Source organism: Rattus norvegicus, chromosome 6 (assembly GCF_021556685.1).
Source record: "Rattus norvegicus strain SHRSP/BbbUtx chromosome 6, alternate assembly SHRSP_T2T, whole genome shotgun sequence".
NCBI lineage: Eukaryota > Metazoa > Chordata > Mammalia > Rodentia > Muridae > Rattus > Rattus norvegicus.
This window is the reverse complement of record NC_141539.1, coordinates 76,617,357-76,644,390: the sequence shown is the minus strand read 5'-3', so window position 1 is coordinate 76,644,390 and position 27,034 is coordinate 76,617,357. Positions and strand designations below refer to the sequence as shown.

General features: G+C 43.1%; 1 protein-coding gene across 6 annotated transcripts in view; it reads right to left on the bottom strand.

Moving 5' to 3' along the window:
- Akap6 (A-kinase anchoring protein 6) overlaps positions 1-27,034 on the bottom strand; it is a 440,592-nt gene that overhangs the window by 336,382 nt on the left and 77,176 nt on the right. For 3 of the 6 annotated variants that reach the window (NM_022618.2, XM_087554579.1, XM_087554582.1), the window contains 1 exon segment: positions 1,024-1,387. In NM_022618.2, the coding sequence (NP_072140.2) occupies positions 1,024-1,353 (330 nt within the window). In that variant the 5' untranslated portion in view covers positions 1,354-1,387. 6 annotated transcript variants of the gene reach the window in all.

Here is a 27,034-nt window from a genome sequence, read left to right as displayed (position 1 = left end):
GAGACCTGACAGGTGTAAGCTGAGTAAACCGTTTTCTCCCCAGGGCATGTTTGGTCGCAGTGCTTTATCACAACAGTAGGAATGCAACTAAGACATCTGGCAGATGATCTGTCACACTACCGTGAAAGGTTAAGCCAGATCCACTCCAAACATTTAGAAACATGCTCTCTCTTGACTCAGCTCACCATTCTTCCATGGTGGTGATAGGCTGTAAGTCACTTCAATGCTAAGAACTAAGGATCTGTTTAGCCTTTTAGTTTGTGTCATTTAAGATGAATCAGCATAGGTAAAATAGTTTTCCTTAGAATGCCATCTAACTTGAAGTTTATATAAGACCTATATGTTATATATTTTTCCACTTCAGGACCTGGGAGAGACAAGAGGTTATGGCCTGGTCAAAGTCACAGTGTATATTTCTGGAGTCCTCATTTAATTGGACTCTGACCAGCACCTCCATTTCTCTATGCTGTGGCACTTTCAAAAGGTCTCCCGGAGCCCAGACAACTGAAAAACGTCTGACATTAGATCAGTTGTTATAAAAAGCTCCTTTCTTCTGCATAATGCATTGTCTTCGGATGAAAGGCACTCTACAAGGAGAACATTGCCCTTCCCACCAGGGTAGAAACCACCATTTGCTTCAAAGGCAGCCTCAGCTTCTGCAGAAGGTACTAATCACATGACCTGTTCACCATTGCACCGTATTCTACCATGAGTCTTTTGTTAAGCCTTTTGGAATCATTTGTAAGATCCTTTCATTCTCCACAACTGATTTCTATGACATGGAACAAAAATACCCTTCCTGTTTCTTGTACCTCTGTTCTAGTCTCAAAGGCCCGTTTTACTCTAGATAACTATCAATATAGTAAAATTAGAAGAAAAATGATCTGTTTACCATCAAGAATAATGTTGTCAAATGTTACTGTCTTTTCACCTTGGACTCTTCCTCACTGGCACTTATGAAACAGAGACTGGCTCAAGGTACCAGAGGCAATTTTAGACTTCTTTCCAGAGAGCCCGCCTTACCTTCAGCTGAACTAGATGCACATCCACATGCTTGCTGTCTGCATCCTGCTGGACTGAGTAGGTCAGGTCACGGACCCTCTCTGAGGTCATCCGGAGCCAGGTCTCAATCTCAGGTAAGTGCAGGACAATCTTCCAGTCGGCTGCTGTGTGGAGCGGAGGTGGCTTTCCATACTGCTGCTCAGCGTCTATGGCCTTCACGGCTTCCTCTCCCTCTCCTTCCTCCTGCTCCACAGTGGGTGTCATGTTGATGGCCATGGGTGAAGCATCCGTCGCCATGGGATCTGGGCCCTGTGACCTCAGTGGGGAAAGTGTCACGCTCATGGTTAACATGGAGAAATCTAAGCCTTACTTCTTTCCAAAACAGCTGAAAGGCAAAAGGAAATCGGAAAGCAAAGTCAGACTAGATGGCCAAATAAAGCAACGATACTTCGCAGAAGAAACGGGGTTTCTAAATAAAGCCGGATTCTAAATTAAGAAACCATTGCTCATAACAAAAACAGAAAGAGGGGTTTTGATTTTATACATTGCAGCTGCAAGACCCAGTATGTAACACAAGAGCATGGTGCTACTGTCTCTCCAAATGTCCATCTTCCCGTTTCCTTGGCAACAGATACTGAGATTTAGCTGTCAATATTCCTGTCTGGAATTTACAGCTAGAATCCCCCACTTCCTCTGCAGCCCCATAGCCAAGTTCTCGCCAATGAGAAGTGGAACAGCTATGCAGAAATTCCCATGGCTGTGTCAAGGGATTGTTGAACTAGAATAAGCCAGGAGTCGGCCATCTGCTTTTCACTGTTACTCCAGTCTATATGGTGGACTTCATGGCTGGAGTTCTAGGTCCGTGTCAGTCTAGGCAATGCTCTGGGGTGCTCTTAGGAGGGGATGGTGAAGCACAGAGCTAAGAGCATGGGTCAAATGAGATACCAAGGAGCCTCTGCCAGTATTGCTGACACGTGAACGGAAAGGACAAATTTCTACCGTGTCAAAACAATGATTAAAATGGGCTCTCCTGATGTATGCAGCCAAACATTCTGAATAAAACCAACACATTTAATATAGGAATAAATAAAAAGAGAGGGTGTTCTAGACAGTGAAATACGCTGTGTTAGTCTCAGATATTGTCTATTTTGAAGATTTGGATAGATGACAGATATAGATGATAGACAGACAGATAGATAACAGATATAAATAACATGTAGCAATTCCAAAATGTTAGTTTCTTAGAAAAGAGATTATATCATAAAGATCTAATTAATGCTGATTAATTAACGCCACACCCAGGTTACACTAATATAATATGCAGTTATGTTAAAAATTTCAGAGGCATTTGGAATTTTAAGAGTAATAAGCTGTTCTGACACATACTAGTAAAAGGGTTACTAGACAGATGAGATTAACAACTGCCTATCATGGGGAACAAAGTTTGCTTTTGAGGATAAAGGTTAGTTACTAACTATGATCCTGCTCTCTGGAAGTGGGCTAGCATAAAATACTCTTTGGCTCTTATATTTTAGAATGAATGTGTGTTATTTTGCCCCTGGAAACAGCTTGAATTCAAGGCTAATGGACTTTCCTTTTACAAGGTTGTATTTTGTTGTGAAGGTGGTTTTGTTTGTTTGTTTGTTTGTTTGTTTGTTTAGTACATTCAAGTTACACTTTCGCTTCTGAAAAGTAACTGATCAAAAGTTCAGAAAGTTAATGTGATCATCAGAAAGCAGCTCACACATTTTGTCAGATTCTGAATATTCATTTAACAGCTACCTCTGCTTCTTCTTGCTATAACAAAAGCAGTTTGGGGAGGAAACTGCAGGAAAGACCTACTTCACTTCAGAGGTCACAGTCTATCATGACAGGAAGTCAGAGCAGGAACTCAGCCCAGGCACCCAGAAGCAGGAGCTGAAGTAGAGGCCACGGAGGAGTGCTACTCACAGGCTTACTTCATATTCACTTGCTTTTTTATACAACCCAGGACCACCAGCCTAGGGGTGGCATCACCCACAGGAGCACTGAGCCCTGCCGACAGTAATCATTAATCAAGAAAAAGACAAACAGCAACCAGAGAGTATATTGGTAGGTTCATGGCTCCTGATACTTATGTAGCAGAGGCCTGCCTTATCTGGCATCAGTGAAACAGGAGGTGCTGGGTCCTGTGGAGGCTTAATGCCCAGCAAAGGAGGAAGCTAGAGCGGTGAGGCAGGAGTGGTGGGTGGGGTACTCTTAAAAGTAAAGGGGATGGAGAGGAAAGAGGGAGTTGTGAAATGGAGACTGGGAAGGGGGACAACACTTGGCATGGAAAAAAATAATCATTTTTTAAAAGAAAGTGTACATTAACACACAGCTAAAAAAGAAGAAGAAAAGGAAAAAGACTTGCCGGTAGATCAATTGATGGAGGCTTTATCTTAGTTAAGGTTCTGTCTTCCCAGAGGACTCTACTTTGTTTCAAGTTAACAACAACAAAAATCAACCAACATTGTAACAATAAAACAAAGTTATTCTTATTGATATAGAAGGGTGAAAAAAAAATCAAGACAGCTCCCAGTGTGAGCAACTTGTAACTATCCATGCCTATTGAGCAAGGGAAACAACCAGATCTGCCCAACTGACAAAAGTGCTATAGATGGGGTAGGTAGAGTGGGGTGGGTAAGAATGGGGTGGGTAGAATAGGGTGGGTAAGAGTGGGGTGGGTAGAGTAGGGTGGGTAAGAGTGGGGTGGGTAAGAGTGGGGTGGGTAGAGTGGGGTGGGTAAGAGTGGGGTGGGTAAGAGTGGGGTTGGTAAGAGTAGGGTAGGTAGAGTAGGGTGGGTAAGAGTGTGGTGGGTAAGAGTGGGGTGGGTAAGAGTGGGGCAGGTACTCCATGTCTTTTTTTTTTTTTTTTTTCGGAGCTGGGGACCGAACCCAGGGCCTTCCTCTTGCTAGGCAAGCGCTCTACCACTGAGCTAAATCCCCAACCCCGGTACTCCATGTCTTAAGTACTCTCTCAGTACTGCCCTATAACCCTGACTCCCCTCCCTCGCACATCCACTCTCCTCCTCCTCCCCCACAAGGTCCCATGCTGCACACACTGCTCTCAGACTTGTGCCCTCACTGCCTTTAAAGTTCTGATCATCTAGCTTCCAGTGTACACCTGGGGTGCACACAACGTCTAGCTTCCCTTTCCTAATTTTTCAACATCTGAGTTTTGAGTTAGGTAAAGTTCGTCGATGAATTTTCTGAAGCAAGGTTATTGGCAAAAGGTAAAGCTCTGCATCTCATGAAGTTGGCCGACTGCTTCGGTGCCTGCCTCGGGAAGCAGGAGGAAGAAATGCACCTATGTTTGTAGCCATCTTGTGTTTAATTTATTAAATGATACTGATACTAGCCTTAGCTAATAAAAAAATCTCAAATATAACAAAATTTCATGGAAGGCAGTCAATCCCAGGAAGTGTGAGCTACCCCAGAAGCCACACCCCAGTGTTCCACAGGTGCTGACTCGGACTTCCCTGAATACATCTAAATTATTAATCAGTTTGATGCTTTCTAAGGGACAAATATCGTCTCACTCTCTGAAGAGAAATCTGATAACAAAGGTTAATAAAGCCTTCTTGTTCAAGGACGTAGAACTGGTTACAAATGGAGAACACACTGATGTAACAATGATTGTCTCAAATACTCGACTGTGCCAAAGGTCAACCAAGAGTCCGGCTGGTGTGCACTCAACTGCCTCAGATCGTCACCTACTTGCCCAGACCCTGTATAACTAATGAGTGACACTGACAGGCAACTTTGTCAGATTCCTAAACCAAGTGATATAAATCCCACCTTAACTAGAGGTATATCAACGAATCAGCTCACCCAGATCACAGAATTGTCTTAGCCCACATTTCCACAAATGTCATCGGGCTACACACAAGTAAGCACAGGGCGACCACTCAATGTTGCTCAGACTTAGTGTCCTTCGCTGCAGAATGAAGGGACCGAACCAGATGAGATCTTATCTGGGCAGAGGAATGTGAGAGTGCTTACAGTTAGCAATCCAGGGATTTCATAGCGATTAGGCTGTAACTACCTCATGGTGGCTCTCCATTATACTGAAGCACACAAACACAATCAACTGACTTGTTCCAGTTCATAGGAAAAAAATTATTACTAAGAAAAATAATTTTTAAAGCATAGTTAGCTTTGATAATTTTTCCCAGAGGAACAAACATGACAAGGACTCCTCTCTAGGAATCTTCCCCTCAGGACTAATGACAAAGACATGGTTTTATGTGTCGAGCACAAAACAATAGGAAAACTAAACAGAACACTGTCTGGGGAGGGCTGCATGGGCATTACTCTGGAGAGCGTTCAGAAGCCCTGAAAGGCAAACTTCAAGATTTCTCTGTGACAAATGTTCAACTTCAAGCAAGGGACATAGACAAGCGGTGTTTTACTGAGCTCACACTTGAGTTTCTGTTGTATACTTTCCTTCACGTATACTTCTGCCACTGAGAAGTGAATGCATGGGTCATATGCTTAGCAAGTGTGGGATGTGGTGCAAGTGGATCACATCACACCGTCTATGAGAAGCAATTAATATGAACACTGGACTTTCGATTCTGACAGTTCACATCGCAACACAGCAGCGTCGACGGCTCTGCTCCCTAGTTTTCACAAAAAACCATATCCGATGTAAAAGATGAACTTACATAATTCAAGGAAACAGCTTCAACATGCAGGCACTATGGCGATGGTCTTTGTGGGGAGCTTCCTGCCCTTATTCTGGTTAGTCAGTCTTGCTTTTAAAACACATTAATTACTCCACTTAATTGCTAATAGTAGCTGCAAGTTCTACACTTTGCCTTTGTGAGTCTCTTCATAAAGGGAAAGAGGCCTTCTAGTCACAGAGATGTTAGAAAAGAAAATGCCACTAGACAGCAGGTTACGACAGAGCAAGTGAGAGCATCAGGCCAAGATCATACAGGTACCCACCGAGTTGCAACTGACTCCAGGAAGACAGAAGAGCGATCAATCAGCCTTTGAAACCCAAGGGCATCTCCCTCCCTCCCTCCCATCATCAAATGTTTGTGTCTGGTCACCTTCCCAGCATTAGAGATAATACCTCCTTTTATCCCGGCTCCTGTTAAAAATAGCATCCATCAAATCCTCTCCTTTCCAGCAACTAAAGGAGAGGCAATATATGAAGCACAAAGGCCGAAAAAAGTGACAATCTTGAATCTGTCCTTATTAATTTGAGCGAGAGTTTTTCCTACCTTACTTACTATCCTACTTACTATCCGTGGAGACAGAAGAAAATGTACCACGGATTGCTTAATAAGGGCTGGTACTGGTGTCTCTCTAGCAGTCCAAAAACTATGAGTTGATGCCTGAGGTTCCCAGGATGCATTTGTGTATGTTTAGATGAGGGCAGCCTTCTTAGGGAAAATCAAAAAGCAAAAGTTCTAGCTGTCCAGCCCTCAGATTACCCATCTCCCCTTTCTCCTGTAATTTCCCTCTCTTAAATAAGAACCAGAAAAATGGGGACCTACCAACTGTACTCACTGTAAATGCTCGGTTCCTAAAGTCCCTTCAGGATTAAGCCTCTGGCTCCTCCTCCTCGCCCCATCCTGACTTTCTGCTCGTAGCACACACGATAAGGGCCAGTGTCTGCTGCTCCAAGCTGGCAGTACTGTGCACAGCTTCAATGCTTTTTGGGGACCTAACTCTGAAGCCAGGGCTGCTACCCAGTCCCTATTTGGAAGCCATTGTTTATGTTACAGACTGCAGTCCCAGGCAGGCCTTTTGTAAACAGGCAGTGACTGGGCAAAGGAGACAGTTGCCAAAACAAGGACGCCTAAGGAAATGAGTGCTCTGTGGACAGAACACAGCCAGCCACTGCTGGCTCTCGGAAGAATCAGGATGACACTCCCCACATGCCCGGGGCCAGATAAAGTATGTGGTATGCTAGCTGTGAACACTGTCTGACTAAGTGGGCTTGTGGGTTCGCTCTTTCCTCCAGAAACTGTTTCTCTCATGTATGTATCCCATGATGTGTGGCAGTCTCGCTATCACGTGAATCACCCATAAGTTTGGATACAGACTTCCACGCTTTGCTTGCTTTCGATGGGACTAATTTTAGCCACATTCACAGATCTGTGTGCTGCGTGTCACATTTTACAAAACAGAGGTAGAGGCGATTGTGTTAGGCATGATTCTGTCAATTCTGACCTAACAAACTGTCCTTTTTCCCCCTCTTCCCTTTCATTTCCTTCTTTTCTATTCTGATAACCACTCGTCACAGAGCCCATTCATACCGACGTTTAGAAAGGAAAAACACGTCTTCTAGACTATTTCAAATTCTGTCCCTTGATTTGACTGCAGTAAGGAAAAACAAAGGAACTCAAGAAGTCCACCCCATACCTGAGCCCAGGAGAGCAGAACTGGTCTCTGCAGAGAAAGCCCAAGAGCGTGTTGATAAGCAGCTTAAATGCCCCGCCTACCTAGATGGGATCTAATTCATCCCTTGGCTTTAAGTCAGGCGGCCTGCTTGCCTACCTGCCTTCCTCAATCTTATGGGGACCACAGCTAGGAAACTGAACAATTTTAAGTCTAAGAGCTGCCGGCGAGCCGGAAGAACACATTGAACTGAGGGAAAGAAGAGACTGTAGCTCCGGCTCCAGACGAAAACGCCAGAGCCATGACCTGCACCTCTTCCTGTGCCTTCTCACCCACCGACCCCATGTTTCCTGGGACTCCTGGGAGTGACACTGTTCTAGCCTTCCTGCACTGATGGACCATCTCAGGGTAAAGAGAACATCAAGTGCACCTGGGAAGGGGACATGTTGACAAGCAGGCTGGGACAGACCACCACAATTTAAAGGAGTCAATGGCGCTTTCCCCTTTCCGTGTTTTAATGTCCTCCCCCGGGCACGTGACCCATTACACCCGCCCCTCACTCAGAGCCTGTGTGGAATTATGGGTTTTCCCTCAGCCACGCCTCTAACTCGCTTCCCCCTAACATGGCATCTTCCGTCAGCAAGACTGCACTTCATAAGTCACGTTCCTTCCTCAGCCCCTCCTCCCAGATTTTCTGAAGAATGGATAGCCAACCCGACCAGGCCAGTTATCATATCTGCCGGTGTTTTCTTTCTTCCAGGAATAAGTCCCGTCCGGGAGAGTCACTTGGCTGCTTGAGGCAGTCAGTCACAGAGCACGCACAATCGTTAGTGCGTACGTGTGTGCGTGGGCCATGATTAGATGGATGCTCATCACTTTCGTTCCTGCCCACCTTTAAGTGGTAGGCAGCCACCTTTCTCTTGCTTGAGAAAATGTCTTGAGAAAGACTGGATTTGCAAAAGGCAGCCATAGCGACAGGCAGAGCTGTGGTATACATATTGAGTGTCCATCTGGCCAGGGCTACCAACAGGACCACATACATAACTTGTCTAGAAAATACAAAGTAAAATACAAGTTTTACTTAGTCACTGATATTAATGTGAACAAGATGAACTAAGATTCATTTCAACTCAGCTGACGTGACTGAGAAGCACCTGTGTGTTGAAGCGTCTTATGTTTATACGGCACCTTGCACTGAGCTCAAGAATTATAATTTCATAGGGACAATCTCTGTCTCTCCTACCCCCGGCACTTCTATCTACTACATAGGAAGAAATAGTCAAATGCACACATGCAAACTAAAAGCCTTATTATATTAGGCCTCCAAAAGAATGGCATTAGTCACTGGACAGACACATGTGAAAAAGCACCATTTGCTGGAAAAATGATATTTGAGATAAACTGAGTTTGATTCAGAAGGACATTGATGGGATTATAGGCATGGGAAGAGGGTTAACAAAAACACCCCTGTATCATGAAGTAAGAAAAGTCAGGAGATAACCATTGAGAGAACTGAGAATTCAGTGTGGCCTGGAAATAGGGCCCAGGAGAAACCTCAGCCACATTCCGATGGCTTTGAACGCTCTACACATGAGGTTCAGAGTGAATCTCACGGGGGTGCAGAAACTGAAAAGATGGCTTAAAAAGAGAAAGCAGAGAAAATGAGAAAATAAGCAACACGTGGAAGCTTTTTTTTAATCAAGAAAATGAAAAATAAAAATTAAGAGATTCAAAACTCCTTTTCCTAGACAAGCCTTCAACACAGAATATAACCTTAAAACTTCCCGTAGTAAAAGAGAAAGAGGGGTTGGGGATTTGGCTCAGTGGTACAGCACTTGCCTAGCAAGCGCAAGGCCCTGGGTTCGGTCCCCAGCTCCGGAAAAAAAAGAAAAGAAAAAAAAAGAGAAAGAGAGGAGGGAAAAAGGAGAGAGGGAGGGAAGGAGAGAGGGAGGGAAGGAGGGAGGAGACTGACTTTACATCAGAGTGATCAGGGGACTTTGTGCTCTGTCCTACCTGCTCCATTAAATATAAAAAGAAGTCTCCATTTTTAGTTCCCCGTTAGCGCTGGTTCACAGTCACAGATTTGAAGTGGAAAATTTCTAAATACCATTTTATATAATTATTTGACTCTTTTTCTTGTTCTAAAATTTCTTTCAAATTAATTTTACAGTAATACATATTAAATCAAATGTTGTCAAGATGGAAACACCGAGGTTAAAAGATCCTCTCTGTCTCCATGTTCTTAACTCCTGACGAGTCTTCGTGTGCATTTCCTCCGTCACCTCAACATGCAAAGTAAGAAGGGAGATAGATGAACCACAAAAGACTACTCTAAGGCTTTGAGCACACAGAATTCCAAAATCCATTAGTCATTAGTATTAAAGCAGTGTTTGGTAACTCACTGCACATTTCCAGACACTAAGAAGTTTTTATAAAGAGGTTACTAAGGAAATGTCTAGGTAGACAGCCCACTGAATACAGCTACCTAACTTTGCTCCCTACTAAATGCCTACAATCACCACCCAAAAAAAGGGGGACTCTCCCGACAAACACCATAAAACAAGAGGAAAATCAATGTTTTGAAAGCTACGAATTAGATAAACAAGTAATAAATGGCTTTCGTAACTTACAAGAGCTAAATTCAAAGCCAGTAACTCAGGGAGCACAGAGGCAGCCTGACTTTTCTATCACAGATTTCGGAACTGGTGGACCTAGACGTCACTGCAGATAGACAGAGGGTGGTGCTGGAGGAGATAATATTGCCCAACAGAGGTTTGGTCTTCATCCAAGCTCCTAGGAGGGATCCCCTAACTCCATGGGGAAGGACTGTGAATGGAGCCTGGTGCACAGGTCAACCAGCCCTGGAATCTAAGGGTTAGGGCTCACCTGGAGTGCCTCTACTCTGAAGCCCTAAGACAGTGGACCTTGAAGCTCAGGGGTGCTTCCAAAGTTGGCAGCATTTGGGGTACGTGTGTGTGTGTGTGTGTGTGTGTGGGTGGGTGTGTGTGTGTGTGTGTCCATATTTGTTCTTGTCTGTGTAGGGACATGTGTGTACATACGCATGAAGGCCAGGGGTTAATGTTGGGTGTTTCCCTCAATTACTTTCCACCTTATGTTTTGAAACAAGGTCTGTTAGAGTACAGCCATGTGAGAAGATCCCTAGACTGCCAGCATGCCCCGAGGGTCCCTCTGCGTCTAGCTCCCCAGTGCTGAGGTTACAGGTACAGCTGCTGTGCCCAGCGTTTTATGTGAATGAGAGGGGTCTGGATGCATGAAGTTTGCGTGGCATGTTTACTGAACGGGTCATCTCCCAATATTTGGATTTCTTAACATGAAAATTAAAAAAAGAGAAACTATTTTTCTTAAGAAAAAGTCCTGTCTATTAAGGACTACGTGAGTGCTTCTCAAAAAGAGGCATATAAATGGTTAGTACATGCACAACTAAGTGAGTGATCGAACCAGGCATCAGGGAAATGTGAATCAGGGCCCTGGGGTAGCCTCACTCCAGTAGAATGGCGAAAGCTAACACGATTTGGCAGGAGTATAGAGAGCGAAGAACCCTTATAGACTGTTGGGGCAATGTAGAGTCGGCCACATGGGAAACAGAAGCAATGCCTCTGCCGCTGAAAATCAGACTCTCTGTTCTGTAACCTGGTGAATGCCCTGGGTACAACATCAAAAGAGAGGTGAAGCACCTCAAACACAGACTTGCACTCCTGTTTATTTAAACCCAATTCACAACCACTGAAATACGGAAATACGGATGCCTTTCAATAAATGAGTAGATAAAGTTTGCGTGGTATATATACATAAACAATGAGATATTATTCAGCCAAGGAAAAGAATGGCATTCTGTCATTGACACGCACATGGATGGAACTGGAGGTCATTGCCAGGCAAGGGAAGGCAAAATTCTACAGGTTCTCCCTCATTTGCAGGAACACATAGATGGGGAGAGTGGCCACTGGACACTATGCAGTTCAGAGGGGAATGGAGACAGAATGAAATCTCGTAATGTACACTGAAACACAGAATGGAGAAATTCCTTCTGGGTCTTCAGCACAGTAGAGTGCCTAGCGGTTACAATGATCTGTGATAGATTTTTAAAATGAGGAGTAGAATATGAGGTTCACCATAGAAAATGATTAACCAGGAGACAGGAATGCCTGTCATACTTACTACACATTATACACATGCACTACATTACCATAGTGTACTCCATAAGGTTGTGTAAACATTATGTCTTTAACAGAGCAAAAGAAAGAGAAGACAGACAGACAGACAGGAAGGAAGGAAGGAAGACAGAAGGAAGGAAGGAAGGAAGGAAGGTAGGTAGAGGGGAGGGGAGTGGAAGGGCTTTGAAGTAAGTAAATAAGTCAGTCAAATAGTAATTGTGATGAGTCACTGGTCTGGTCTGAGGCCTCTGGCTTCTGTGACAGCATCAATCTTGGATCCTCATGGGGACTCCTCCCAGTTATCCTGTTGTTGCCCTGTGTCAATGGAGATCCTTCAGCTTTGGAACAGCAGGGCCAGCCCTTTCACAAGCTCCAAGTTCACTGATGATGCAGATTCTGGGGTAGGCCAACTCAAAGCCTTGGATCAGGCTTGGGTGTGAGCTGAGCTGGTCAGTCTGCTGACCACCTTATTGCACCACTGGGGGTGAGCGCTCCAGCGCTGTTCAGGCTTGTCCACCCAATTCTGCCGCTGCCAGGAGGCAGAGTCAACTCTCCCACCCTCACCTCAGGGCCAGCTCACCTGGGCCCCAGGGCCTAGCTCTACTGTGTTTCCCATGGCAGGGCCTGCAGCTGGCCAGGCACAGAGCCAGTTCACCAGCACTCATGACCCCAGGACCAGGGGTGACAGGGTGGAGGGCAGCATCCCTAAGCCCAAATCACCTCAGGAGAGATGAGTAGCCAGACCAGCTCTCCCATGTTCACACCCTCTGGGTGGCTCATCCTCACGCCTTCCACCAGGGTCAGCTCCACTATGCTGCCCAGACAAGGAAGGACTATACCTTTAAATACAAAATGTTCACTTTGACCCAGTTTAGTAATATCGCTGCATTCATTTCACTAAAATAATATTTTAGAAAGAACTTTAAGAACTGTCTAATCAAGAAGACATTTCTAATTGACCACCACTTAGCCCAAGGGAGTCTCACTGGGTGTACAAAGCACACTTAAGGGCAGCCCCTGGCCCATCAGTAAATGCCAACGCAGAACAAACTCAAGGGCACTTTTGACCATTTTCTTTTTGTTTCAAATTGCACTGTTTGGGCTTTTTTTTAACTGATTGGTCTTTTGTTTATATATCATGGTTTCTGATTTTGTGTTTTTATGGGTTTGTGTGTGTGTGTGTTTCTTCTGCTTTTTCTTTTCTTTTTAATTTTTACTTTTCATTGTGGTTTGTTTTATTTGCCTGTTTGTTTTCCAAAGAGAGGGTGAAAGACAGAGTGGAGTTTGCATGGGTGGGGAGGATCTGGGAGGGGATGAGAGAGAAGACACCACCGTTGGGCTCTAGTGTCTGAAAAGGTATTTTCAACTGAAACATGTAAGAAATAAAGGAAAAAAGAAAGAAAAAAGTGGAGGAGAGAGGCAGGGTGTGTGTGTGTGTGTGTGTGTGTGTGTGTGTGTGTGTGAGAGAGAGAGAGAGAGAGAGAGAGAGAGAGAGAGAGCTGCCTCCTACAGTTTAGCTTGTTGCAACGGTGAGAGACACAGGCAAGGGAGTGATCAGTGAATCTAAGCTATTTCAGTGTTCGTCCTAACGCGTACATACGTTGTAGAGAGGATAACTTTTATTTTAGAAGACAAGTGAATCAGGCTACAAAATCAAATAATGAATTGAGCCAAATCTCTCCATTGATATTAATTTGCCTTCTGCTGCTCATGCTGCGGTGTGAGAACACCTTGAATAACTACTACGCTTTCTCTCAGAAAGAGAGGACTGTGAGGCTGAAGGATTCTCAGAAGGACTGGGATTTCCAAACCCATTTTCCTATTCACAATATTCCTTCACTGCAGCCTCTCAGACATAAGATGCCTCTAATGTCCACCTGAAACCTAGCGACGAAGTTGCCCCCCAGCTCCAAAGGTCTCCCTGAGCAGGAGTCCCCTCCCTGTGTTCCTTATTGCAGAAACCATTTCCGCAGCCTGCAACTATGCCTACTCTCCCAGAGCAGTTTCAGCAGGGCAGAGACTGCTCCAAACATCCTACAGTACTACTGCTCTAAATCTATCAAGTTCCTGACACAGCCGAGCATTTCAACCTGAGCAAGCATTAAGTCTAAAGTTAAGGTCTGATTGAATCAGACTTTGCTCCAAAATGAATTGGTGTTTTGAAAAATATCCAGAGCAATAAGGATCTGATACAATAGACCTTCAGAGGAAAACACCACACACATTTTAAGTACTGGGTAAACAGTAGGAGCTCGAGGATTTATGTTTATATTGGGAGATATCAAACCATAAGCCATGGACTAATTCAGCATAAATTCTCCTCCTAGATTCTTCTTTCCTAATAAATAAATGATTCCATTGTTTAATAAAAACACATAGCTACAACAGGACTTCTTATTAGGAGCTAAAGGCTTCAAGCCTCCACAAAGAGTCCAGTAGATCTTATATCAACCTTAGGAAGACTAAGTTTGAATTCCACCAGACACTTTGGCAGCTCTTCCATTCATCAAAGGCAACAAAGAGATTTATATTTTGAATTTAGGGCTTCTCTAACTGTCAGGAACATAAAGGACAGCATGCTGGATGTTATTCAAAGGCCGACTCGTCGTCGTCTCTCACCTACGCCATCAGCACGCTATGGTCTGAAAGCACAGTCCGTCCAGCCATCTGCTCTCACCACTTCCCACCACCCAAGCCGAGCCGCAGAGAGAAAGAAGAAGCTGCCGTTTCCACAAGAGGTCACAATCTGAGCTGCTCACTCGCTCCGAGACCCAGCCAAGCCTGCAGTCACGCCCCGCACGGGGGAGCGACTCGCTGACACCCAGCAGCAGCTTGGTGGCATGGAAGATGACTGTGCACTCGACATTTTAATTTTTCATGTCGTTCCCTGGCAGGCAGTAGTTTCTCATAACCGACGCGGCTCTCGGAAACAGCAGAGCCTTCTCAATAACCTGCCTGTATCTTCTTGACTCATGTACCACAATGACATATCCATCATGTGACACAGCTACTTTTGTTCCACTTAGTCACTTACAGCAGCTACAAAAGACTCTCAGACAAAGTGTGCTTGCCATGGCTTCTGTTTATCTCACACTGCTGTGATCCTGACATTGCCAAACGTTCTGTGTGACTCAGGCTCTGATGAGCCTCCTGGAGGTCCTTTCGGTTTCTTCAGCAAAAAATAAAAAATAAAAATAAAAAATAAAAAAATGCTACTTTTCCTGCCAGGAAAATGGGTGATGCAGGATATTTCTAACAGTCCACTGCTTCGGTTTTTAGAAAAGAATTTGGGAGTGACCTCTAATAAGCTGGTTCTACGTGGTAAGGGCTTTACTTTGCTCTTTTAACGTATAATAAAACACAGGTAACTGGAAGACTATAGTTTTCCCCCTTCAATGTGAAAATTGTATAGTTTTTTGAAATTGAAATACAATTACACCATTTCCCCTTCCCTTTCCTCTCTTCTATTCTTCCTGTGTATTCTGCCTTACTCATTCTCAAATTGACTACCTCTTTTAATTGTAGTTGTGGTGTGTGTGTGTGTGTGTGTGTGTGTGTGTGTGTGTGTGTGTGTGTGTGCGTGTGTGCGCGTGCGCACACACACACATGTGTGAATATATAGGTGCAATCTAAACATTCCATAGAATACTACTTGTAAATATATGTTTTCAGGACTGACCACTTGGTATTAGACAAGCAGTTTGGAGTTCTTCCCTGGGGAAGACTATTTCTCCTGGTCTCAGAATTCCTTTGTCACCTGCAGTTTTTCCTCTAGAGTTGGGGCCCCTGAGCCCTCCCCCTTCCTTGTTAACAGGTCTACTAATACTGTCTTATTTATGTCTTGCTTAAGCAGCCCTGTTGATGAGAAGTCATGAGTGTAGCCTCTCTGACATTTCTGGGAGACGCACGCTCACAGCGACCTTCCTGTTCTAGCTCCGACGACCTTTCTGTTTCCTCTTCTGCTGTGATCCCTGAGACTCAGGCACAGGAGTTACACTGTACATCTCTCAGTTGGGGATGGGCCCTATACAGCCACTCATGGTCTGCAATTGTATCAGTTGTCCTTTCCTGTTATGGTCTCCATTTGTTGCACAGTGGTTCCTTTCTTGAAAGTGAAGTATACTACTGATCTATGGTTATAAGGATAAACGGACAATGCTGGTTGAGTAAAGTGACAGTCGTAGGTTCTTCTGCAGGAGTCACTATTTCATTAGCCTGAGATAGTCCGGTAGGTTTCTAGGACCAGGCATGCTTTTCCTCTTGTTGAGCAGGTCTCATATTCAGTTAAATATCTGAAGGTTACTACCAAGATGTGAGTGCCACTGTTGTACCCTTTGGAGTATTGTGCCATTCTGGTTCTTGTTGGGGTTCATAGATGTCATAGCTGGGTAGCATTATTGACTGCTTCCCTTCCTTAGAGGCGTACGTGGTGGTTCTGGTACTGTGAAAGATGGACTACAGGAAGAAGATTTTCAGGGTTGATCCAGGTCGGATCCCCAGAATCCTGTGTCTAAAGTGTACGGTGACTTCAGCAATAGGAGCTTACTTACATCCTCCAGGAGGTAATCAAGAGCAACAGAAATAGCTCGTGTTTATAATGTGAAAGTTTTAAAGAAAACAACTAGTCATCTCTATAGGAAACAGGAATATGCTAGCTGACGGTTTAAGGGGAGAAGGGGAATACTGGCTCCTTTAGATTTGGCATTGTCCTAGGTATTCTGGCAAAAAGTGTGTCAACAGGTGCTCATCCTTTACCCCACCCCCGTCCCACCCCAGGAACAGCTGCAGCTTCTAAGCTCTGTTGCTTCTCAACTGAATCATAAGGGAAACAAGCTGGAAAGCCAATGAGCTCAGATGAAACCTCAGTACGTTTCAGTCAAGTTTCCCAAAGGATGCTTTAAGGGAGGAAATACCTCTCACTTAACAAACTTTGTTAAAATGTGGCGAGATGTATCCTATCTAAACGCAGCAAAGTTTCTATTATGGCATAAGCGCAGTGTGCAGGAAGAACATTGCCCTGAGCTCAGACTATGAAGCAGTCACTTGAGTCAAATTGCATATTCTTCAGGGACTTATAAAGAAAAAAAATAGACAAACTGGGCTTCACAAAAACTTAAACTGTTTGTCCAATATAAAAAAAAAATCTAGTATCATCACAGTAAAACAGTAAATGGCAGGGGTGGGACAGAAATATCAATAAATCATGCCTATGAAAAAAGGATCAACAAATAGAATATACAGAAACTTCAAGACACAGAAACAAAACCACAAACAACCCAATTCGAAAAATGAGCAAAGAACTAAAATATATATTTTTTTTCCAAAGAAGATATACAAACGGCTGATGAATCCACAAAGCTATCAAACATCAGCGACCACTAGGGAAACTCTCATCAAAGCTAGAAGAGACTATCTCCTCAACAAACAAGCAAGCAAACAAAAGCATGAGGGTGTAGAAATGTTAGAACCTTCATATTAACAGAAGTATGAAGCAACACAGCCCTGTAGGAAACAGTGTGGCAGTTCTGAAAGAAGCTAAAAATAGAATCGGCAGCCAGAAAGGATCCAAGAAAAAAATTCCCTTTTGGATACAGAGCCAAAAAGGAATGAAAACATCCTCAGAAAGAGAAAGCCATGTACCCAAAGGTTCAATGGCAGCAGTGTTCACAACAGCCAAAACATGGAAGCGACCAAGGGCTTATCCATCATCTGATGAATGGATAAACAAAATGTAATAAATACATACAATAGAATATTATTCAGGCTTAAATGGGAAGAAGCTTTTGACACAAGGTGAATGAACCTTGGAGACGGTGTGCTAAGAGAAACAAGCCAATCACAAAAAGACAAATACTGTATGAAACCACTTAACTAGTCAAAACCACAAAGACAGTCAGGAAAGTGTGGGTAGTTAGGGGGTGAGTGGAAAGTGAATTAGGAGTTATTGCTTGGTAAACTTTACAAGATCGGGAATAAGATGGCTGTGGGGATGGCTATGCAACAATATGATTATTTTTAATTCTACTGAATGATTAATTTAAAAATGATTCTTATCATAAATGCTTAAATGAAGCATAAATCCCATAAAAATTCTGCTGAGTTCATTTTAATTTTAATTTTTTAAAAAGAAGAAAAATATATGTTGTATGTACACATATGAAATTCTCAACATATAAATATATCTAAATAAAAGTAATCCTTATGGTAAATTCATGTCATGTATCTCTTAAAAGAATTTTTAGTAAACAAGGACTAGTAGTAAAATCAAGGGAGGGTCAAAAGTCATGAAAGTGTTAGAGAAAGTTCAGACTCTATAGATCTAAAATTTCAGCTAAATTAATATAGGACCTCATATTGGTACATGAATTGATTTCAAACACAATTCAGAACACAACCTAAAAACACATAATCAATATTGTGATGGTCAGTGTTAATTGTCAACTAGACAGAATCTGGGATCACCTGGGAGATGGGACTGGTCATGCCTGTAAGAGATTATCTTGATTAAGTTAATTAAGGTAGGAAACACCATCTTAACTGTGGGCAGTACCATTCCCTAGGCCAGGATCCTGTGTAATGGCGAGGCTAGCATTCATTGCTCTCTGTACCTCATTGTTGACTTACTGTGGACAGTTGCTTCAAGCTCCTGCTGCCTTGTCCTCTCTGACTGTACCAGAGAACTATGAGCAAGAATCAACCCTTTCTCCTTTGAGTTGCTTTGGTCAGAATATTTTGTCACAAACAGGAAAAGAAACTTAGACAACAACCTAGGAAATTTCTAAATATTACCTGAGTATTGGCATCATTTTAACATCCGCCAAAACAGAAAACCCTGGAGAAATGTGTGTGCTGCTATAGAAATGCTGGAGAGTGACATATCCCAGAGTTTCTGTGAGTCACTGTCTGTAGGCATTAGATCTCCCAACGAATATATAACCATGCAAACTTAACCCACACTTCCTAGGTACTAATTCTTTCTGGGTACTAATAATATCTAAGTCCCTAAAATACTGGAGGCACATATCTAAAAATCTCATTCTGGATTAACCCTTTCCTCTCCAAGTTTGTTTGGTCATGGTGTTTTATCACAGCAAAGCAGTCATCCACTCTCACTAACCAATACCCTCTCCTAGGACAAAACTAAACAGATATGGAGACTGCCCAGAAGTCTCAGTGGGCCATACTCTCTTTCTCGACCTGGCTTATAAAATGTAAATGCTTTAAATATTTCTCTACATTTTGTTTTACCTCAAAACATTCTCTTAATGGCAGAAATAACATATATTAATATATACATTCATACTAAAAATGTCTACTCTGGAATAGGGTCGGCCTTTTTTCTCTATCAAAATGCAAGCAAGCAAGTCAGTTGATTCTGCTGCAAAATTTCGTAAGGGGAGCTCTGTCACCCAGGAGAGCAAGAAGTCCTCCTGGAGGGATGGACGTTCACAGAGCAGGGTCAGCAGAACATCACTCCCTCAGAAGGGACCCGTTTGACACAAATTCTGTGAGGTGTCACTGACACAGTGCTCACAAATGGGTACGTCTGGGAACTCTACCTCCAGCCACCATCTCCTGGGACTGAGCTGCTCACATCAGCTTCTGATAAGGGCTGGTTTTGTAGGATTCAGTGTTACACAGCAGTTTTTTATTGATGGTGAGCAAGCACTGACACACGGGCAATCTTAAAAAATCAAAAACCTAAAACCAACCAAATGAATCAAACGAAAAACAGTATGTCTACTCTTAAAGGTCTCTGGAGAGCAGGCAAAGCCAGAAACAAGGAAATATGTTACAAGAAATAATAACTAAGGAGATGTGTAAGCTAAATCGTTAGCTAGCAATGGAGAAAAAAAGGGCAGATTTATATACAGGTAGACCACCCAAAAGCCCAGAACAAGTGACGTCTTTCCGCCCTTAGGTGTGAGGTGAGCATGGTCAAAATAATAAAATCTCCTGGAAGCCAATTCATTTACTTATGTATTTTGGTAAATTATGTTCACTATTAGAAAATAGTTTTATTATAAGTACTAACAGACTAGTGGCACACACGAGTGAGACTCACTTTACTATTTCTGCCCGTGCATGTAGCATTTACTAACCATGTCGTTCGCTAATCTGCCCTTTCCCCTTCCTCTTCCAGGCCCTACGCAGTTTCTAAAGTTCCTCCTCCACTTTCAGCTCCTCTTCCTGTTTTTGTTTCTCTGGGTTTTTTGTTTTGTTTTGTTGGTTTGTTTGGTTTTGAGTCTTTACATTGAATACAAAGAAGTGATTTTTGTATTTCTGCTTGTTTCACTTAATTATGATATTCTCTAATTTATCCACTTTCTTGAAATAGTATTTCATTCTTCTTTATGGTTAAATAATACAGACATGCATGCGTACATGGACAAGCACACACGCACACAGCAATAGCATAATATTTATGGGTATGCAGGTATCTCTAGTGTTTACTGCTTTGGGGCATAAACCCATGAATGACACAGCAGTATCAGGTGGTATCTACTTTTAGTCTTTAGAGAAACCTCCGTGCTGATTTCTGTGGTATCAGGTCGGGTTTACACCTATTAACAGTGTGGAAGGCTTGCTTATCCTTCACATCCTTGGTAGCATTTCTTTCTTTGTTTGTTTTTATAAAAACCATTCTTTTTTTTTTAAAGGTCATGAAATTCTTTAATAATAGTCTTGATTCCTCTTTATTAACTTTTTCAAATTCAAGTTTATTCTTTAACCATTCATTCATATATACTGTTCTTTGATCAATTTTCCCTCACTGCCTTCTTTGATCTTCTTCTTTTTTTTTTTACATTTTATTTTATTTTTTTATTAACTTGAGTATTTCTTATATACATTTCGAGTGTTATTCCCTTTCCCGGTATCCGGGCAAACATCCCCCTCCCCCCCTCCCCCCCTCCCCTTCCTTATGGGTGTTCCCCTCCCAACCCTCCCCCCATTGCCGCCCTCCCCCCACCAGTCTAGTTCACTGGGGGTTCAGTCTTAGCAGGACCCAGGGCTTCCCCTTCCACTGCTGCTCTTACTAGGATACTCATTGCTACCTATGGGGTCAGAGTCCAGGGTCAGTCCATGTGTAGTCTTTAGGTAGTGGCTTAGTCCCTGGAAGCTCTGGTTGCTTGGCATTGTTGTACATATGGGGTCTCGAGCCCCTTCAAGTTCTTCCAGTTCTTTCTCTGATTCCTTCAACGGGGGTCCTATTCTCAGTTCAGTGGTTTGCTGCTGGCATTCGCCTCTGTATTTGCTGTATTCTGGCTGTGTCTCTCAGGAGCGATCTACATCCGGCTCCTGTCGGTCTGCACTTCTTTGCTTCATCCATCTTGTCTAATTGGGTGGCTGTATACGTATGGGCCACATGTGGGGCAGGCTCTGAATGGGTGTTCCTTCAGTCTCTGTTTTAATCTTTGCCTCTCTCTTCCCTGCCAAGGGTATTCTTGTTCCCCTTTTAAAGAAGGAGTGAAGCATTCACATTTTGATCATCCGTCTTGAGTTTCATTTGTTCTAGGCATCTAGGGTAATTCAAGCATTTGGGCTAATAGCCACTTATCAATGAGTGCATACCATGTATGTCTTTCTGTGATTGGGTTACCTCACTCAGGATGATGTTTTCCAGTTCCAACCATTTGCCTACGAATTTCATAAAGTCGTTGTTTTTGATAGCTGAGTAATATTCCATTGTGTAGATGTACCACATTTTCTGTATCCATTCCTCTGTTGAAGGGCATCTGGGTTCTTTCCAGCTTCTGGCTATTATAAATAAGGCTGCAATGAACATAGTGGAGCACGTGTCTTTTTTATATGTTGGGGCATCTTTTGGGTATATGCCCAAGAGAGGTATAGCTGGATCCTCAGGCAGTTCAATGTCCAATTTTCTGAGGATCCTCCAGACTGATTTCCAGAATGGTTGTACCAGTATGCAATCCCACCAACAATGGAGGAGTGTTCCTCTTTCTCCACATCCTCGCCAGCATCTGTTGTCCCCTGAGTTTTTGATCTTAGCCATTCTCACTGGTGTGAGGTGAAATCTCAGGGTTGTTTTGATTTGCATTTCCCTTATGACTAAAGATGTTGAACATTTCTTTAGGTGTTTCTCAGCCATTCGGCATTCCTCAGCTGTGAATTCTTTGTTTAGCTCTGAACCCCATTTTTTAATAGGGTTATTTGTTTCCCTGCGGTCTACCTTCTTGAGTTCTTTGTATATTTTGGATATAAGGCCTCTATCTGTTGTAGGATTGGTAAAGATCTTTTCCCAATCTGTTGGTTGCCATTATAAAAACCATTCTAACTGGGGTGATACGGATTCTTTTCTTTGCATTTTCCCAACTTCTAAAGTTATATTGATCGTTTTAAACATCTATTTATTAGCCACTTATATTTCTTCCAAGAAATGTCTATTTAGGGTCACACAGATGCTTCAGAGAGTTACCGCACTTGGCCACCAACCCTTGCACCCTGAATAAGATGCATGGGATTCACTGTGGCTGAAGGAGAGAGTGGACCACTTACATTTTTTATTATCTTAAAAAAAATGCTTTCAGTTTTTCTTCACTTACTATGATGTTGGCTATAGGATGACTGTATATAACCTTTACTGTATTGAGCTATGATCTTTCCATGATTGATTTATTTAGGGCCTTGTATTATGAAGGGGAGTTGAGTTTAACTAAAGGCTTTCTCTGTGTCTGTTATAATCATGTGATTTTTGTCTTTGGTGCTATTTAAATGTGGTTACTGATTTGCATATGCTGAACCATCCTTGCACCCCTGCAGTAACATCTGTTTTCCATGGCGTGTGGCTGTCTGTACTGTGATGTTGAATTTGATTTGCGATGTGTTTTCTTGAGGATTTTTGCACCTAAATTCAGGCGTATCATTTAGTCTACAGTGGCTGCTAGTGGTCATGGTAGTGTTGCTATCCCTGCCAGATTTCGTAGTAGAGTGATGCAGACTTCAAAGGGTAAGTTTCAAGGGTTTTCTTTCGGTTTTATGGAATAGTTCGAGAAACATCCGAGTTATTTCTCTGTTAGAGGTTGGTAAAGTTTAGCAATGAAGCCTTCCCATCCGGAACGCATTGGAAGACTTGTTACAGGTTTGACATCATTCCTTGTGATATGTCTACTTGGGTTTTTATATCCTCTTTATTCACATAAGTCCATAAATATGTATTTTTCTAGATTTTCCTAATGTATTAGCACAGTATTCTTTTAAAAATTGATCTGGGGATATAGGCCAGTGATACAGTGCTTCCCTGATATCCATATGTTCCTTTCATTTTTTGATTTTCTTTGGATTATATTAAATATTTATTCTTCATTTCTGAAAGCAAATTTAAATAGAATCCTATATTCTTATTGTTTGGAGTATGTCTTTCTCCAGAAAAAATAAAATGGAGGGTCTCTTTCCTAAGATACAATGTATAGCTGTAGGCAGGAGTGGTCTACCCTAAACTTGGAAATTTGGTCAACATATACCTATGGGATGTTTACGTTTATCATATTCTATTAACACCCAGCCTATTTATCCAAAAACAGAATTTCTCAACTTGGGCACTTAAAATTTGGCTCAAACCACTCTTTGTCATGTTAGAACTATGGCGTGTCCAGCTGCGGTGGTCTCTGCCCACTACATGCAATGAATAGTCCCTACTTCTCCAGTTGTGACAATCGGCAGTGTCTGCAGATACTTCTGAATGCTTCCTGGGAGGTAAAACCCTCCAAAGAACTTCAGCTTTCTCAGGAGGCAAAGGCAGAGAGGCAGAGGGGCAGAGAGGCAGAGGGGCAGAGGCAGAGAGGCAGAGGGGCAGAGGCAGAGGGGCAGAGGGGCAGAGGCAGAGAGGCAGAGGGGCAGAGGCAGAGGGGCAGAGGGGCAGAGGGGCAGAGGCAGAGAGGCAGAGGGGCAGAGGCAGAGGGGCAGAGGGGCAGAGGGGCAGAGGCAGAGGGGCAGAGGGGCAGAGGGGCAGAGGCAGAGGGGCAGAGGGGCAGAGGCAGAGGGGCAGAGGGGCAGAGGGGCAGAGGGGCAGAGAGGCAGAGAGGCAAAGAGGCAGGGGGCAGAGGCAGAGGGGCAGAGGGGCAGAGGGGCAGAGGGGCAGAGGGGCAGAGAGGCAGAGAGGCAGAGGGGCAGAGGGGCAGAGAGGCAGAGGGGCAGAGGGGCAGAGGGGCAGAGAGGCAGAGAGGCAGAGGCAGAGGGGCAGAGGGGCAGAGGGGCAGAGGGGCAGAGAGGCAGAGGGGCAGAGGGGCAGAGGGGCAGAGGGGCAGAGGGGCAGAGAGGCAGAGGGGCAGAGGCAGAGGGGCAGAGGGGCAGAGGGGCAGAGGGGCAGAGGGGCAGAGGGGCAGAGGGGCAGAGGGGCAGAGGGGCAGAGGGGCAGAGGGGCAGAGGGGCAGAGGGGCAGAGGGGCAGAGAGGCAGAGAGGGAGGCCAGCCTGTTCTACAAAAGTTTTAGGGCTAGGTAAAAAGATCCGGTCTCACAACAAACAAACAAAGCCTCCAGCTTCCTATTGAAGCATGTATATGGGCCTCTTTCATATATGCAGAGATGTAAATCGGCTGCTTAGGTAAAAACTGATGCTAACCAAAGCTATGCATGGGTGAGTATAGATACACTTTGCATTTATACATGAATCAGCCATCTATGAAGAATAAACTGATTTAGCTCATCTTGTTCACATTATTTCATCCTTTAGAAGATTTAAACTAAAAAAAATCCCAAAGAACATTGTATAAGTAAAAATCTAACAAAAATGACCATTAATACAGTGTATCTATGGGAAATTTAGTTGGCCCAACTTTTTTACAGAATTCTAAATATTTGCTTTTTATCACTCAAAATGACTTTTTATCCTCGTTTCATAATAACCTTCTAAAACTCTCCTATACGAACAAGAGAATTGAGTAAGAAGCTGGCATTGTTTTAAAAACATGGAATTTTATTTCCTTTTGTACTATCTGCTGCTTTGTTAGAGGAGGACAGTCTATATGGGAAGTGTGTTTTGCATGTAAGAAGAGTCATTTTAGGAGAATTAATTTCAAGGTAGAAAGGAACCTCTGAATCCCCACCCCCATCTCTAGTAACAGCACTGATTCCCTGGGAGGAGTCTTGCCTCTGCCTGATGCTGTAAAGTCTAAGTGATTAGTGTTGTTAACTGTGAAATCATCTTTCTTTAATTTCTAGAGCTTAGAACAATTTGTAAGTCTTAGATACAATGTTCCCTTTCTTCTTTAGTTTAGAGTGAAGTCTAACTTTGCAGAAAGTAACACATTTACATGAACAATTACAGAAACTGGCTCCAGGAGGCCAGGGCTACTCTTGATATCCTAGTCATAAAAGAGAGAGAGAAGAGAGCCGAGAGAAGAGAGGGATGAAGACCCTGTCAGCATCTGTCCTCCCTCTCTGCACTTCCTTTCTTTCCTTATGTAAGTCCTTTCCTGTATTTGAGTTTCCAAAGGCAGTCTTATTTAGGGAGACAATAGCTCTACCGTTCTCAGGAACTAGCTCTCGATTTTCTCCCAGCTGCAGCTTTCTGAGCATTGACTTCCCAACAGCAAGCAGATGGTCTGGGGCGCATTAACAACCGAGGAGAGTCACTGCTTCTGGCAAATGCTCAAGTTTATAGTGTTGCCATTTTGGTTTTTTTTTTTGTTTTTTTTTTTTTAAAGAAAATAGTTTAATTGTTGACCATTCTTGAATATAAAGAGATTCATTGGCTACAAAATTATAATTGAAAGAGCTTACCATATATAAAATTAGTATCCCAACCCATCCTATTACTCTAAACACTGAAGATTATTTAGTAAAAATATTCTTTAATCTGGAATCTATTCCTTTCTTCAATCTTGGTCAAGACTTTAGACCAATTTAAATCAATTGAGTGAAGCTTAAGTGGCAAATGATACGATGGCGACTTTTACAAGACAATGTAACAGTTGAAGGCTTTTTAAAATTTTAATTATGTCTTTCGATAGACTTTTGTCTTTCCCCCCTCTTTCCTTGTTCATTTCTACTTGTATAACCCTGGCTCACATCCAGCCAGTCTTCAAGAAAAATTCTGCTCAGCCACCTACTCCCGAGTGCTCACCATGTGTCAAACAGTAATTTTATTTGAGCCACGACAGCTTCTGTCTTCTTCTGTATTGCAGTGCTATGAAGTTATAGAGCTAATAATTTGTGCAGATAATAGGGAATTACTGTGCACAAATACAATAGACACACACAGAAACACACACACATATACACATTCATACACACACACATTCATACACAGATACACACACACATACACATTCATACACATACACATTCATACACATTCATACACAGATGCACACACACATATACATTCATACACATACACATTCATACACAGACACACACACACACATACACATTCATACACAGATGCACACACACACATACACATTCATAACATACACACTCATACACATTCATACACAGATGCACACACACATACACATTCATACACATACACATTCATACACAGATGCACACACACACATACACATTCATACACAGATGCACACACACACATACACATTCATACACATACACACTCATACACATTCATACACATTCATACACAGATGCACACACACATACACATTCATACACAGACACACACACACATACACATTCATACACATACACATTCATACACAGACCCACACACATACACATTCATACACAGACACACACACATATACATTCATATATAGACATACACACACACATGGAGACACAATACCCCTACCCCCCACACACAAACATACAAACACACCACATGTACACACATACACACGGAGGCATGCACACACGCAATATACCCACACACTCGTACACACTCATATAGCCACACACAACACTCACACACTTACACACATAAAGAGACATACCAAATACACAACACACACACACACACACACACACACACACACACACACACACTCATCTCCAGACAAAGCCCAATGTGGTACTGCTCTAGGAACTATTTAGCAAGGAGTCCCTGTGGAATGCTAGATATTTTTGGTGCCTGAGTTCCTGTTTGACATTAAAATTGAATATTTCGTCCAGATCCAGCCTTCCTCCTCTTTATTCTAACGCTATGCCTCCTAATGCAGTCTTGGGGATTGTGCTATTGTATGTGGGTGTATGTTGTGTTAGAAGTTGGCCAGGAGAGGTGGGCTCTAAGCCGTTGCTCCTGGTGTCATTTGTTAGGAAGATTTAACATCTACAGCTTCTGGTTTTTACAGAATTATTAGAAGACGCAGCAAGAATGACAGCAAGAAAATGAGCTATCAGAAGGGGGAAGGCAGGACAAAGCAAAGAGAGTATCTCAGACCTTACCAGCACGCATTTATTGCCAGTTTTAGGAGCTCTGCAAGCATGCCAGCACCTCTGTTCCAGTCAGCCTCCCTAGGGGCCTCTTCGGGCCTGGCCAGGTAGAATCAGCTTCTCCTCCTT